The 14,971-nt window shown below is 37.6% G+C and overlaps 2 protein-coding genes across 3 annotated transcripts; both read left to right on the top strand.

The window, feature by feature from the left end:
- The first annotated feature begins 843 nt into the window (after window positions 1-843).
- Window positions 844-5,619, top strand: LOC108112739. Of its 2 annotated transcripts, none has more exons than XM_017222976.2 (2): window positions 844-4,216; window positions 4,369-5,619. In XM_017222976.2, exon 2 carries the CDS (start codon window positions 4,783-4,785, stop codon window positions 5,617-5,619), a length of 837 nt encoding a protein of 278 aa, XP_017078465.1. In that variant the 5' UTR covers window positions 844-4,216; window positions 4,369-4,782. The 2 variants fall into 2 exon arrangements, with proteins under 2 accessions (XP_017078465.1, XP_017078466.1); XM_017222977.2 differs by lacking the exon at window positions 844-4,216 and having other exon boundaries at window positions 4,640-4,734; window positions 4,794-5,619.
- Window positions 5,620-5,881: 262 nt separating this feature from the next.
- LOC108112740 lies at window positions 5,882-6,890 on the top strand. The gene is made up of 3 exons (XM_017222978.1): window positions 5,882-6,067; window positions 6,127-6,244; window positions 6,394-6,890. Exons 1-3 carry the CDS (start codon window positions 5,980-5,982, stop codon window positions 6,782-6,784), a joined length of 597 nt encoding a protein of 198 aa, XP_017078467.1. The 5' UTR covers window positions 5,882-5,979; the 3' UTR covers window positions 6,785-6,890.
- The last annotated feature ends 8,081 nt before the right edge of the window (window positions 6,891-14,971 follow it).

Below are 14,971 nucleotides of genomic sequence, written 5' to 3'. Positions count from 1 at the left end.
TAAATATCTCATTTCGTTATATTTCAGACTGACCTGATGCCAAAACTACTGGACTAAGTTTAACATAAATACAGAAGATAAAGCTAAAAAAATGTATCTTAAACAGGTGAGATTTATAGTAATAATGTTACTATCAAATCATATTAAGAAAATCCTAAGATTGTCTTTTTATTTTAGTATTTTCTACCTTTTTCTGTAAACTTTCTTAGACTTTTGTTACCAAATATCATAATATTTAATGTAAATATCTTATTTTATAGAGTATCCTACAATTCGTGGTTCATTGTAACTTTATTTAGCGACTCTTTGCAGAGTACATTAAGTGTGAAGTCTTTCGCCAATAGAAATATTATTGTCGCGTCGCGCATAATGTGTCGCAGCTTGCATGTAATTTTCTAGATTTTGCAGCCGCCTCGGCTGACATACTCTCATACAAAACAAAATCAAATAAAAACGAACTAAATGAAAAATAAATAAACAAACTAATGCTTAAAAGGAATAATCATTTCTCTTATTTCAGTTTTTCTTAGTAAGAAAATATCTTCTCTTTTTGTTTCCCCTATTGACTTTATAAATTTTGAATTAATAAGTTAAACAAATATTTAGATTTCAAAACAACTTCAAAGTTATTTCTATTTATCCCCATTTTTAATTCGTGTTCTTATAAAGTGGACCGCACCCAGCTATCAAACTATCAAACTATCAAACTATCGAACTGTAAAGCAAGTTAAACATCGAACAATCGGTCAGTGACAATGAAAATGCCAAGTACGAGTACAAGTAGCTTTTTTTATTATTATTATTATTATTATTATTATTATTTTTATTTTGTATTTCTTTTCTTTTTTTTTCTTTTTGCCGCGCCACTGCGGCTTTCGAACAATATTTTTAGTTGTACTTTTCATTTTCTATTTATTTAACTGGCGGTGGCAGCCGACTTGAGTCGGCCAACAAACCGCATGCATGCTCGCTTTACAGGCTTCTTTTTACCACGGAAAATACAAACAGAAGTGGGTTGGGGGAAGAGGTTTTCCAGACGAGACGGGACGCCAATGAAGCGAGAAAAATTAGTGTTTGTAAAGTGAGTTTGTCAACATGAGGCGTGTGCATCGCAGAACCAGACAAAAGCCAGATACAGATACGAATACGTCTATGAATACAAATACTGATACAAATAAGTATCATTAACGCAATGCCCAAACCGTTAGAGAGGCATGCATTCGAGTTGGAGTTTGGAGTTGGGAGTTGGTGGCATCTTTACCTGGAAGCCGACTCCAAAAAGTCCATAAATCCAAGTATTTTTCTGCAGAACTTTTCGTTTGGCTGTGGAATGATGATGATGATGATATGGAGGAGGTGAAGCAGCTGAAGGAGGAATCATGACGGGGACAAAAAGTGGGGGACATGGGCAATGTAATTGAATACCTGGCATACTCATCTTTTCCAGCACTTCCAACCATGTTTACATTGGCATACACTCCTCTATGGGGGATTATTCCATGTTTGTTGGCACTTTGATGGGCATTTTGTTGCTTGGGATTATAAATTAGCTAAGCAAAATAAGTTAAAATTTTCCATTAATTAATAAGTTCCGTTTTGTAAAGAGGCATTAATCTTGATTAGTAATTAACTGTCCGTTTTTAGAAACACCTTATCAATTTTTAATCAAGATTGCAAACATGTTTAACTTTAGAAATAGATTATATTCTAGTAAAAATATTATTTATAAACTTTAATCAAGTTTTCTGTAAAACTATTTAAGGTATACACTATTCGATCTTAGATCTCTTTTAGTTCTTAGTTCTTTTTGGGTTTTGTTTGTCTAGGCGTACATTTATGGTTTGTTGTCCAGGCAGAAAATGGCACTGGACCCATCTTAGATGGAGGCCAAGTAGGCCCAAGCCAAGGCTACTGGACAAGGTCTGTTGCGTTGTCAGCAATTACTCATTTATGGCCTGTCCCGGCATTTCTCGCTCTCGGCTTCTGTGTGAGCTGGTATCTGTGTTTATTGCCATCTACAGGTTCAGCACTGAAGAAAAATGATTGCTAAAATATTATTCCATAAACTGCTTATCAGAGTTTTATGCATGTAATATGTAACATGAAAACTAAGAGTAGTTTAGTTCAGCCCTTAAAAAGATACAAAGATATAGTTAAGATGGACATGTTAGTTAGCTAACTTAAATTAATAAATTAAAATAAAAAATGGATTAAACATTTATTTTATAAATTTATTAATTTATCAAGACTTTTTTTACCGTGCACCTATTGATTTATGCATTCGACATTCGACTTGGTTTCGTGTGCTGCACTTTTTTATTGGATGGCCTAGGATCTTCGCCGGTTATTGCCTCCTGCCTGCTGCTTCTATTTATAAAGATTACGTGTAATTAAAATCGGTTCCCCCAGCAACCTCATCCTCATCCTCATCCCTATCCCGTTCCCGATCCTCATCTTTTACTGACCATCTCGTTACGCTTGTCACCCGACCGTTACTTGCGCGAAAGAGATATAAAATAAAGCAGATCGAAATAAAGTTGAAGTTGAAGTTGAAGTTGAAGTTGTTGAGGAGAATCTCGTTCCAGCAAACTTGACTGGGTGGCGCAGCAGGTTGAGTCCAAGATTCGCTGTGACATCATATAATTGGAGAGTTTTCTTATAGGAATATTGATTGCATTATAATGGGCAAGAAATGTGAACAGGTAGGAAACTGAACTGAACAAGTAACTGCGCTTGACAGGGGAAATTAAGGTGATTCGGCTTTTATCAATTAAAACCACCCAGAACGTAAGAAAAAATGTTAAGAAAATTCTGAAAAATAGTTCATTTTTAAATATGCAAAGTAACTTTTTAGTATTTTCTTATCTCCTAAACAGAATATTAGGATATTTAGCCCACAAGTATCATATTCAAAGACCTAAACAATCTTATCCACCGAAATCCATTGGATCCATTGGAAATCGCAGCTGCGGAACTGTTCGTTTCACTTCATTGAAAACCGAAACTGTTCTCCCGATTCGGTCTAATCAGGGCAATTAGATTGCTCATTATCTCGACAGTCGATAGCGGCGGACTGGCAGGGGTCAAATGTCCATGATGGAGGGTGGGGGAATATGAACTTTGACATGCAGAGTACTGTGTGCTCTAGGCAACAGTACTTCACTTTCGAGGCGATAAGCAAATTGAATTTTAAAAACGCATAATCATATTTCGAAATTCTATTTTAATGGGGTCTTTAAAAATATATGCTTGTGCTGGATTTTGATTTCGATTATCTGCTGTGGATTATCAGTCGGACCTGACCTCGGGATGAATGTTATCGAGCCCCCAAATAGTCACCAAATGTAAGATGGTATTATTTTTCATTCGACAGAATCAGAATCTTTATGTGCCATTTGACACAGTTGGACAGGCACTGGCTAACTACTCACTTATGCAATCAAATCGCTATCAGTATTTCCAGTCATTTCCACACAGTGAAGCCTCTAATCTCTGACACCCTTCGATCTTCCTTCCTTCACCTTCCCCTCCCTTTCGACCAAAAAAACGGGCATGTTTTGAGCACATGAATCTCATCGAGAAATGAGATGTGTAGTCTATTCTTGAACCCCGCTGAACTTTGGACTAGAAAATGCAACTAATTCGTGTACTAGAAAAATATATTAAATTTATATTCTGATTATAATTGGAGCTGATCTTTCCGAGGAGGCATTTTAATGATATTTTGGGGTATTTATGGATTTTAATTTAGTTCTTTGTAAAGGGTTTAAGAGATTATAAAAGATGTAAACTAGTAAATAGGTTTATGATGCCGATTAAAATTATATTTTCTTAAGTTAATTTTAAATAAAAACTAGTATTAAAACCGTATTTTCTATTTATCTGAACTTTGATAATGTATACAGGTTTTTTTTGGCGTTCCATTTAACTTTTATTTTTAAGATTCTGACATTTTGTCTAGGAGACAACGGCGGCATCGCAAGACTTTTGCTTTCCCTCTTAAATGGCGCTCCCAAAAACTATTTTTGCCCACTGTCCGTCGATTTGTCCGTTTCTGTCCGCTAGATTGTCTCCCGTTTTCCGTCCGTCTATCAGTCAGTCCGTCCGGATTCGTTTGTGTCCACCTCTGTCTAGCCGTCAGTTTGCGTTGCGCCTTTAGTTTTTAGCATTTACTTCTAGCATAGCTGGCATTTTTGTGGCAATTCGTGTCTATATGGTTTGTTTCCACCTCGTGCTTTGCTTTTGCCTTGTGCCTTCCTTTTTCCTCGCACTCTATGTATATGATCAATTCGGTGATCTCTCTCTCTCTTTTTTGTCTTTTTTGTTATGGTCCGGGGTCTGTAAATGCCGCGTGCTCATCACTCGCAGACACTTTAGAATGCAGCCCCGTATCTGGTGAGATGCGAGAGATGGCGATGGACTAGACGATCAGATCTTAAGTGGTGGCAAACGGGGGAGTTCGAAGGACTTGGGGATGATTTTTTGGAAGATCAGATTGTGACTTTTTGGACTAATGTTCATATTTGATCATTTTATTCTTATATATCGGGAACATGCAAGTAACGATCAGAGTAATTTCATCAGAAAAACTTGAAAATCAGTCAGCTTTGAGCTAAAATTCTTCATGAAAATCAAATAAAATCCTCTTTCAAACTTTATGCGAATGCGAGGATTTTTGGCTATGTTCGTGCTGTTTCTCCGACTGCTGTTTCACTGTACCACCGGTCACATTGTAATCAAGGCAAGTGATCCCCTAGAACTCCATACTTTCCAACTGGTTTTATGATCCTTCAACCGCAGAGACATTGCCATCTGAACAAACGAATGGTTAATCCGCATGATATAATGAATGATTTTGCAGCTATTAAAGGATCAGCTGGAATAACCGGAACCGGAACTGCAGTTTTACCAAAAGGTAAAGGTAGATCGGCATTTTTCGAAACTGCAGGAGGAGGAAGTCCAACAACAGGTTCTCAAACAAAGATCGAAAAGGGCGATACGGAATGCAATCCGAATGGTAAATGCGATGTTAAAACTGTCATCACGCCCGGAGATCCCAAGCAAAAAACCTCTATGATAGCCATGAAAGCTGCCCAGGATGCCAAGGCGGCCAGTGAGGCGCAATCGGCAGCTGGACAAGCGGCAGCCCACCACATAAAAATGGAGCTGGCGGAGAAGGCCTTTCAATCGGCAAAAGCTGCTGAGGCTGCTCTGATGGGTAAACAAATGATGGTCGATCAACTGGAACAAGAGGTCCAGGAAGCTAATGCTGTTGTGGAGGAGGAGACCAACTCGATTCACCATACGGAGGCCAATATGAATGCTGCAGTGGATGCTGTAAAACTTGCCACCCAGCAATTTGAGGCGATCAGTGAGTTGCAGAAGGCCGCCAGAGAGGCACTGGCCAATATACAGAATTTAGCTTTGGGAACTCAGCAAGAAATGGCATCCAAGACGCAGCTCCTGGAAGCTGCTCGCAATCGGTCGGCCATACTGGAAAAACAATTTCAAAGTGCCCACGAAGACTACGAGCAGACTAAGCAGGCAGCTTATAAAGCAGCCTGTGCGGCAGTGGAAGCCAAACAGAGGGCTGGCCCAGCAAATTTTTATATTTTTTAATATTCCAAAATATTTTAATATCGAGTTTCAAAGATAATTATCTTTTCAGGTCTCCTAAAAATATTCTTAAATGCATTTAGGTTTTAGTAGTCTAAATTTAACCATTTTTTTGTTTTATTATATATTTTTTATACTTTCCTTTAAATGGTTGGTTTTTTATTAATAAATAGTAATATCATTTATAAACAATGATTTTACCCTTACCCCGCGACATAAACATCGTTATATATTAAATTCTGGATACTCTTAGTAGAATCTGCAGGTGTGACTGCAAAGGTATCGGGTAACGCTTAATTGGGGCTATAAAGGGGTCTGTCCGTGGATTGCCACATCCAAAGTTACTCCATTACTCCAACAAAGATGAAGTTCCTCCTGGTAGCGATTGCCTGGATCATAAGTTACTCCAGGGTTAGTGCTCTGGTGCACTACGTAAAGCTGGAAAAGACCGGTATGTCAAGCAACATATTACATCGAAGGTGTATATAGATATCTGGGTATTCTTTTTAGAGAAAGGCTGCAAAACTCAAGATGGCAAAGAGATTCTTCCAGGTGATTTTGTACAGGATGATAAATCCTGTGGAGTAATAGTGTGTCAGAATAAGGAAGGAGATGCTTTAATACACTAGTAAGTCTTTCACTTTAGTTAAATAAAACTAGGATATCAACTTAGGTATTGATCATATTGATCATCCTTTTTGAAATCAAATTGTATTTATTCTTTGTTCCTAATAATGGATTTTTCAAAATCCTTTTCAACATTATAATACCTCTAAGTTGTCAGATCCCTGTAAGCTTTGCGAATTGCGCTTACACTTCTATGTTGACTGACAAAGACTTCCCAGAATGTTGCTGGATGTGTTCCAGCTGGATAGACTGTGGTTCAGCTGCTAAACCGGAGGATCCAGCTGCTAAACCGGAGGATCCAGCTGCTCAACCGGAGGATCCAGCTGCTAAACCGGATGATCCACCAGCAGCCCGTGCACCTGCTGTCCCTAGTGCTATTACTCCTACAACAATAGAAAAAGCTGAAACTCGGACCAAGGTAAAAGCAGGGAAGAGAAGCACTACCAAGCCTGAGGAATATGATTTTCTCGAAGGAAACGTAAATATTAAATTTGGCGGTGGATCGCCAATATCTAAGTTCGGCGAAGACAGCACAAAATAATTGGAAAGCTGAAGTTTTTCAGAAACTTTCAGATTATTTTTTATAAATTTTGAAAGCCTCGACTTTGCTCAATTTTTGGCTAAAATAAATGACACGGCAATGTGCACTTCATTTGTCTTCTCGCAAATCTGACCCACATATACACACATACATGTGAGATCGGGAGTGATATCTTTGCCGGCATAATTACTGGTTTTCATACGATTGTTGCTTGTTCCCCTTGCTAAACTTTTTTTTGGGCTTTTTTAATTAGCCGCCGCTGGCGTACAAATCGGCTCGAAAAACAGGAAAAGGGTTTCTGTCGGGTCCTTCAACCCAAGTGAACAAAAATTTTAAAATTATAAAGCGACTACAAGAAAAATTGAAAACCAGATCTTCTCGCGGGTTCCTCTTTTGTGTGTTGGGTTTGATGGGCATGGGATTGGACTTGATCAGGTAGGTCGCGTTCCCTACCCCAGAACACTGCATCCTTGAGTAAAGAAGATTCGGCATGATGTGCCTACATTAAACGGGAAAGACAAGAATAACCCCCAAACAAAAAATGAAATGAAGCACCGAAATCCCCGAAAGCTTTTTCGGCCAGACAATTTGTGAGTGCGGCTGCAGTTGACACTGAAAAACCCCTACGATGTGGGCAATGTGCACATAATTACTATATACAAACCTAAACATCTGAGTCTTGGTTTACAGTTTAATTCCCACAGGAGTACAGTGAACCCTTTGTAACTTGACTCATTTAAATTATGAGAAATACAAATATTAAGTTTTTTCAAAAAGTACATTTCTTTAAAATATTCATAGATTTAATAAAATAGAAAAATCGAAGGTTGAAGGAAAAATACTTTAACTATATTTTCCACACTTACTATTGTTCAAGGAAACGAACTAACGAAGAAGATCCCTTTCTTTAGTGTAGGGTAGCGACTTCTCTGCCGCTGCGCTGCTTTTATTAATTGAGTGAACATGTCCATTTTTGGGACTGCCTGTCAGAAGGGGGGGTAAAGCAGAAAATAAATTACAATATGCGCCAAAAATAAAATAAATAACAAGAAAGAAACCAAGCCAGATATTGTCATAATAAAAAAATAATAATAGCCAACAAAAAAAATCACACTTCGCTTACGTCTTTTCCAGGAGTAACGTAACCATACAACACACGTAACGGCCAACGTGACAAAGTAACGAAAACCATGCGGCTACAACATGTTCGGTGCAAGTGAGATGCCAACAGGATTAGGCACAACAAGCCAGCTACCTGTAAGTTAGAGGAAGATGGCGCTACCAGCCGACGACGGCTAATAGAAATGCGACAACAAATAACGAGAGTCCGCTAAACGTGTAAGAGCGAGCGGGAGAGCCCGAGAGAAACGGGGGAACAGCTGTGCGATATGCAACAAGCTTGACGTCGTGCTGCCGGCATTTCAACGTAACGCAGCTAAAATCAAAAACCTCCAATATAGCCTTTGTACTTATTCTAAAAGTCTTTCATCTGAGGTTCGCTCTCATCCAATTAACAGCGGTCTGTTAGCGGTCCGTCGAACATATAACGTAACGCCGGCAGAACGTTGGGGCAGAGCAAAATGAAGATATAGTTTCCCCGAATCTCAGCGTTAATATTATGAATACAGTTGATCGTCGGCCTCGTGCGCCAATGGACGTAAAGTTCCAAGAAATTAGAAATTAAAAATAAAACAAAGAGAATAGAAGTCAGTAAATAAACCTACAAGAAAACAAAGAAAAATAAAACGAACCTGAACCCTTGAGGAAATCAAAAGTCAAGAGAAGCGAACAAGTGCAACCATATACGAAAACTCGGTCAAGTGTTAAGAGAAATTCCAAATAAGTTCTAATGAATTCCAATTCGTGACGAGTGTATGTATGATCAACGCGATCGGGAGTCAACCGATATTTTTAACACCTACCACCGGGCTTTACGCGTGTTTCACACATTTCCGGCACCAACGGATCTTCGATTTCCATTCAAATCTCGATCATTCACCCATCTTGAATTCGCTTGAAAAAGATTAAAATTTATTTAGAAGAAATAAACGTGCGAATTAAAGCCAAGCTTTCAGAACTTTTACACGTGTGTCAATCGCTGACTCACCGATTTGCTTGTATGCCCAAATATTAAAGCAATTAAAAAAATTTTCCACAATTGATTAACATTAAAATTAGGCAATGCCAAATAAAATGTGTTAATGAAAGCCGCAACCAAAAAAAAGGACACAAAGAGTTCTGTAATCGTTGACGGAAGCTAAACTTCATGTTATGATTTAATAATCGCAAAGGGCCAAAGGAGAAACGATGTCGCCAAGGTAACAGGTGTACTGTTAAGCTAAGGGGAAAAAACTATTGAAAAAGTTTAGGAAAAGACTAGGTTTCTAACTTTAAAATATTAACTAAGTAAAATGCCAAGGGATTAGTGTTTCGAGAAGGAGAACAAAAGAGTAGGCATAAACTTAATCTTAGAAAAATATTTCACTAAATCTTTAGTTAAGTTAAAACCATCGGGAACGCATATATATGGCGACCATTATCGCCAATTTTGAATTCATGTGTAAACTGGAAAAGTTAGGAAATTTAATAAGTTTTATATAAATTTCTAAGAAATAGTCAATCGATTTAAATTTGTACTTAACGGTAAATCTAAAATTATAACATAACCTCTCAAATGATGGCTAGACTAATCTAATAGGTTTTACTTCCATAAAATATGCATATAGTGGGCTTTATAAAGTGGTACATTATATATTAGCTAACTTGTTTTTCTTTATATTAACGTAAATATCGTCTTTGTATTCTAAAATAATTTTAATATAAACTTGCAAAATACAAATGTATAAACATACAAACATAGAAAAAGTTGTAGAAAAGTAAAATATATCAAAAAAGAAAGGCATTCTCCTCTTCTAAGATGTTCGAGCCCCTCTATTTTCGTGGCTCAATTTCAATTTAATTAATCAATGAAAGCCACTAAAAGTAAAAAAGAGGCGGGAAAGCATAAGTTGTAGGTGCGTAGAAGGGCAGCGCTGTGGCAGAGCAAAAGCCGAGCGCGAAAAAGGAAACCGAGAAACCGTTACATTATGTACATACGCGACAAAGGAATGTGTCACAGTTAAAAATCAAATCACACGTTAACGTAACGGCAAAAGTGGCGAAGCAACAGCACGTTCGTTGCAACATGTTTGAAGCAGCGCTGCCGACGTCAGCGGTTGCAGAAGATCGCGGCTAGAGGTGGTCGCGTGCTGCAAACATGATTAGTTTACAATTGAAGTTTACTTCAGTAGGTTACAATCTTGGGACTTAAAATCAAATATTTAGTAAAAATTTTACTCCAATTTCAATTATATTTCTTTAACAAAAATTTCATATTTTTTTAAAGAAATACTTGAAAAAATATATTTCCTCGAACTCATTGTTACCCAAATGTATCATCTTAGAACACCATTTTCTTTTGAGGTTTCCTAATTAACCTTAATTTTAAAAAAGTTTCCCAAAGTATAATTATTTGTTTCCCCTTTCAACCTCAAGAATCGAACTAACTGATGTTCAAAAACACGTGGTCGCTGTCGTGCTCGTGTCACGCCGAGAAACATCGTAACCTCATTCACATCGCTGAACGCGGGCAGCGCAGCCGTCGGCGGAACTCGCCGGCGCCGCAGCTTTCAATTCTTTTTTGGTGCTCGATCGTGACGGTTTGTTCGCTCTTCACTGCGCCGCTCTTTTCGTTGCATGTGTGTGCGGGCGTTATTGTGCATGTTTCCGGTGGCCAAAAAAAAAAAAAATATAAAATATAGAAAAATCAAGAATAATAACAGGCACACGATAAAGAGAGTGTGTGTATGCCAAAGAGTGTATGTGTGTGCATCTCGCGTAACAATAATAATTGCATTTATCGGATGGCGCCAGCTTCAATTTAATTATGAATAACATGTTCAACGTTTTTTCATATTACTATTCCTGCGTCAAAGCAGGCGTTTGAAACACGCCCCCGGAAAATCACGCGCCCTGGTTCAAAGTTAAAGTTTGTTGGGTAACGCACACACATACACACATGGGCACACTACTATTACGAAAAAAAACAACTAATGGAGCCTGGCTTTGTTTTTGTTTTAATTTCAACCCACTTAAAACACAGAGAGAGAAAAAAAATCAATACCCGTTATGGGATTAAATTTTACAAAGCGGAAAACAAAACGACAAACCAAAAAAATAAAATAAGAAAACACAAAATAAACTCGCAAAGAGTTTCTTATCGCCAAGGGGGCCAATGTTCCAAGGTTTTCTTGCTATGCTGCGCCTTTGAGAACTTTGAGCTTCCTCTGGAAAGAAAGGAGATTATAAAAAAATAAAATATATAACAAAAAAAAAACCAAACCAGTTAAATTTAATGGAATACCAAAACTTGCTAATTAGCAAGGACATCTGTTCACATCTTACCGGGCAGCATTAGATCCTTTTCTTATAACTCTAATACTGTCAGGTAAAGATGTCGTCCGTGTCCTTAACCTTCAGTACATACAAAAAATAAATCATAAAAAAGTCGAAAAAGGAAAAACAAGTTATTCAATTGTGCGTCGTTGGAAAAGGACAGCAGATCGCCAGGATGACTACAGAGGAGAAGCATAGAGCTGGAAATATATATATAAAAAAGAGCGGATAATTCGGCAGAAAATTGGTCATAAATTCTTATTTTTTGCAGCCGAAGAACGACGCGTTTTGGGATGACATCAGTTGAAAAAAAAAATTAAAATGAAAACCAAAGAGGCGGCGAGTTCATTCCCAATTCCTATTATTTTTGTACCATTCCCGGACCCCGGCGGAGTCTGCAGGTAACCACTATATACTATATACTCTCCACTTTATAGAGAAAGACCAAGGGAACCGAAAGAGATCGTATAAAAAATATACTTTATGGTTCCGCTCGCTTCTTTGGAGGTTGTTCGCTGCTCGCAGGTTTCTTAATATCAACGCTCGGCAGCAGCAGCATCATCATCAGCAGCAGCATTTAGTGACAAAAATCGTCTTCTTTTATGATATACCCCCACTTTCGGAAAGCCTCTTCTTTATATCCACAAATTTACGATTATAGTCAGCGCTAGCAGCAGGTTGGTTGAGTTTCGTTTCACATCTTTTATCCCCAACCCCTGTCTTGGCTTTTGCGGCCATTAAATGCTCATAATTTGAAATTAGAGAAATGAAATGAAATAAGAAACCTCGGTCATAATCAAACAATTAAATGCTTATAAATCGCCGAAACGTGATCGGTGAAAACTCAGCTTCAGTTAAATATGATTTATACGAGGACAAGAGCTTGTGGTTAGAGTAATTGGGCGGAACTTTAAATTTTACTCAAGGAAATTATCGCACCTGTTGGACATTAACTAAGATATTTAATAGCAAAGAGAGGCGGGTACTTTAGTAGGAAGTTAGTTGAGCATATAATTTATTTAAACAAGGCAATTATTGCTTAGATTAATTATGATTTCTAATAGAAACGTTAATACAGGTTTTTAGATTTAATGTGGTTTTATCGGACTTGCTAACATTTTATTAGTTCTTTTTAAGTTTAAGTGAATTTAGTTCTATTACTTAAGTCATAAGTAAGAGAATTTAAAATCAATAACCAATCAAGAAACCATCTCTCCAAAATCCCTCATTTTTGCCCAAACTAACATCTATCTACGTACACCCCTCTCATTTTCTAACATCTAAACTTATTGATAAGACTTGGCCAGACAAGATAAGGACTTGGATGCTGATCCCAAACCAAAGATTGTATTTAAGGCTCTCGAATCTATCTTTATCTCACTCTTTTTGTGACAACATCAATCCGTTGAGTCTGTAATAACATACAAAACAAATACAAATTCCAGCGAGTAGCCACCTGGCAAACAAGCGACTTAATTGTCAAGAGTGTCCAGAGTTACAGGCATATATATACATTTATATTTATATATATGTGATATGTAGTTAAACCCACACATGAGAGAGTCACTCTGTGTTTATATAGAGACCCGACCCGACCGACAATGGAGAGATATATGACGCAAACCTAAAGACACGTACAAGCTCTGAAGGAATAGGGATCGTAAAAGCGTTTACAGGGCTTTTAAATTTTACAGTTTCTTGCCCCAGTGGGTATCGTTAGTTAGGCCGTTGGGGCATTCAAAGAGGGGGGTTAATCTAATCAGGAAAACGAAAAATGCGTTAGTCGCGGTCTAGTATGGTCGAAACGATCCCCGAAAGGCGGAACGACCAACGTAACCAGAACGAATATAACACCTGTTAATGAACTTAGCAGTGACTCTAATGAAATGTGTATATGTCTACCTTCCAACTTGCCTTTTTTTATATTTTTGTAACCTATTGTGGCTGTTGTTCTTGTTGTTATTGGGGTCATAAACGTAAAACTCTTTCAATAAAAGGCTGCATAAATCAATTAAATCCACGGGATATACAAACCCCTATACAGTTAAGGCCCCCCTTTGAATAATGCATAACCAGTCCAGATCCACTGCTTTAAATACCCACTAATATATTCCAGAGATTAGAGTTCATAGTAGTATAAACTGAGGTAATCCTCCATTGAATCCTTAAATAACCTTTTCTTGGGTTACCAGGCTGAGCAGATTTAGGTATTTCATAATTCCATAGAACATTCTAATGGTCAAATAAACCAATAAAAACCGCAAAGTCAGCAATCGGGTGACAATTTCGCAAGCAACAACTAATTGTAGAACGACGAGACTGTGTGTTATGTGTGTGTGTGTGTGTTGGCCAATCTACAATTTAAATCGGCCAATAGAGGGTCCAGTTTTGATAGGGAAACACTTCACTTTACTTTACCAAGCCGGCAAGGCTGAATAAAATGAGAAGTGCTTGCCGATGGCGCAAGTGTTAATCGAAACGGCGACGAGAGCACTTTGATATCCACATGGCTCTAGATGATAATGTCGCTTTCACACTACAGACCCAGAACACCCCCTACTTGAAACAGAATTTATATATATATATATTATATATATAAAGAAAAAACAATAACGATCGATTGAAAGTCACACAATATTGCCAGCCAAGCTAGACAATCGATTCTGTCAGTGGCCAGGGGCTAAAATGTTGAAATTAATTTCATATCACCTTCGACATCTGATTTTCTGCTGGCCAGGTGTGCGTTTGTGTCTAGAATGAGATACTTGTCTGTGGTCTATACTTGGGCTTGGCCCACTGAGATTTCATTACTAATTATTTGTAACTGATTGGAAAACTAATCAACGCTGACCAATAAAAAGGGTTAAGATGGGCCTTTAAATTCACTTTAAAAAGGAAAAAAACCTAATCAGCTTTGGCTAATAAAATTACCCAAAGACCAGTGGGAAAGGGCGATTCTTGGGACAGTAAGAACCACTTTCGGAAAAGGTTAATTCCTAGGCGTCATCGTATTTAAGTGCTTCGTATATGGTATATAGAGGCTACTACATATATCTAATCAAACCCCAAGGCGCGAGTGTATCTAATCGTGTGCGTGAGGAGAGTATCTAATCGTCAAGGGGCAGGAGATACTCCAAGTGGACAGCCGATACTATATTTTCTATCGGACATTGGGTTATTTCCCAGAAAAAGAACTGATTTAGGTATAATAACTAATATATATATATATACATTAAAGTAGTTTCCTTAAGTTAACTTAAGAGAAAGTTAATCCTCTGGTAATAAATAAAGCTAGTTCTATAATTAAGAGTACTTGATAAGTTAATAACTTGTATTAAAAATAACTCTAAGTACATTACAATCTATCAATAAAAAAATCTTTCTATATATACGAGTATATCACTTTCTATGTTTGTCTTTCAATCATCATATCGGGTGTGCACAGTAACAGTGGACTGGGTAATGGGTAATGGGGAAGGAAAGATTGTGGCTGGTCACTGGAAATGAGCTTAAATCAAAATATTGAGCATGATTTATAAATTACGGAGTGTAATATAATACGCCTTGACATGATAATAAAGGCGAGACCAATGGGAGAAAGAAAAGCCAGCCAAGAGGCGATGAACTGCAGCGATATGTGAGATGGACGAGGTGGAGGAGGAGGAGGAGAAGGGGCGTAAATCAATTAACACATAACAAAGCAATCAAGCTGTATTAATAATATCGAAGACTCTGGGTTTTATAGATAGAAGG

Source organism: Drosophila eugracilis, unplaced genomic scaffold (assembly GCF_018153835.1).
Source record: "Drosophila eugracilis isolate 14026-0451.02 unplaced genomic scaffold, ASM1815383v1 contig_90, whole genome shotgun sequence".
Classification (NCBI taxonomy): domain Eukaryota; kingdom Metazoa; phylum Arthropoda; class Insecta; order Diptera; family Drosophilidae; genus Drosophila; species Drosophila eugracilis.
The sequence above is the reverse complement of the archived record's forward strand: the minus strand, read 5'-3'. Positions and strand labels throughout refer to the sequence as shown.

Excerpts from the sequence above, each read along its gene's own strand:
- LOC108112739 (XM_017222977.2), top strand. The coding sequence starts at position 4,658 with ATGCGAATGCGAGGATTTTTGGCTATGTTCGTGCTGTTTCTCCGACTG. Across the intron at positions 4,735-4,793 it reads TGTACCACCGGTCACATTGT|ACCGCAGAGACATTGCCATC; the intron begins AATCAAGGCAAG and ends TATGATCCTTCA.
- LOC108112740 (XM_017222978.1), top strand. The coding sequence starts at position 5,980 with ATGAAGTTCCTCCTGGTAGCGATTGCCTGGATCATAAGTTACTCCAGG. Across the intron at positions 6,068-6,126 it reads CGTAAAGCTGGAAAAGACCG|AGAAAGGCTGCAAAACTCAA; the intron begins GTATGTCAAGCA and ends TATTCTTTTTAG. Across the intron at positions 6,245-6,393 it reads GGAGATGCTTTAATACACTA|TTGTCAGATCCCTGTAAGCT; the intron begins GTAAGTCTTTCA and ends AATACCTCTAAG.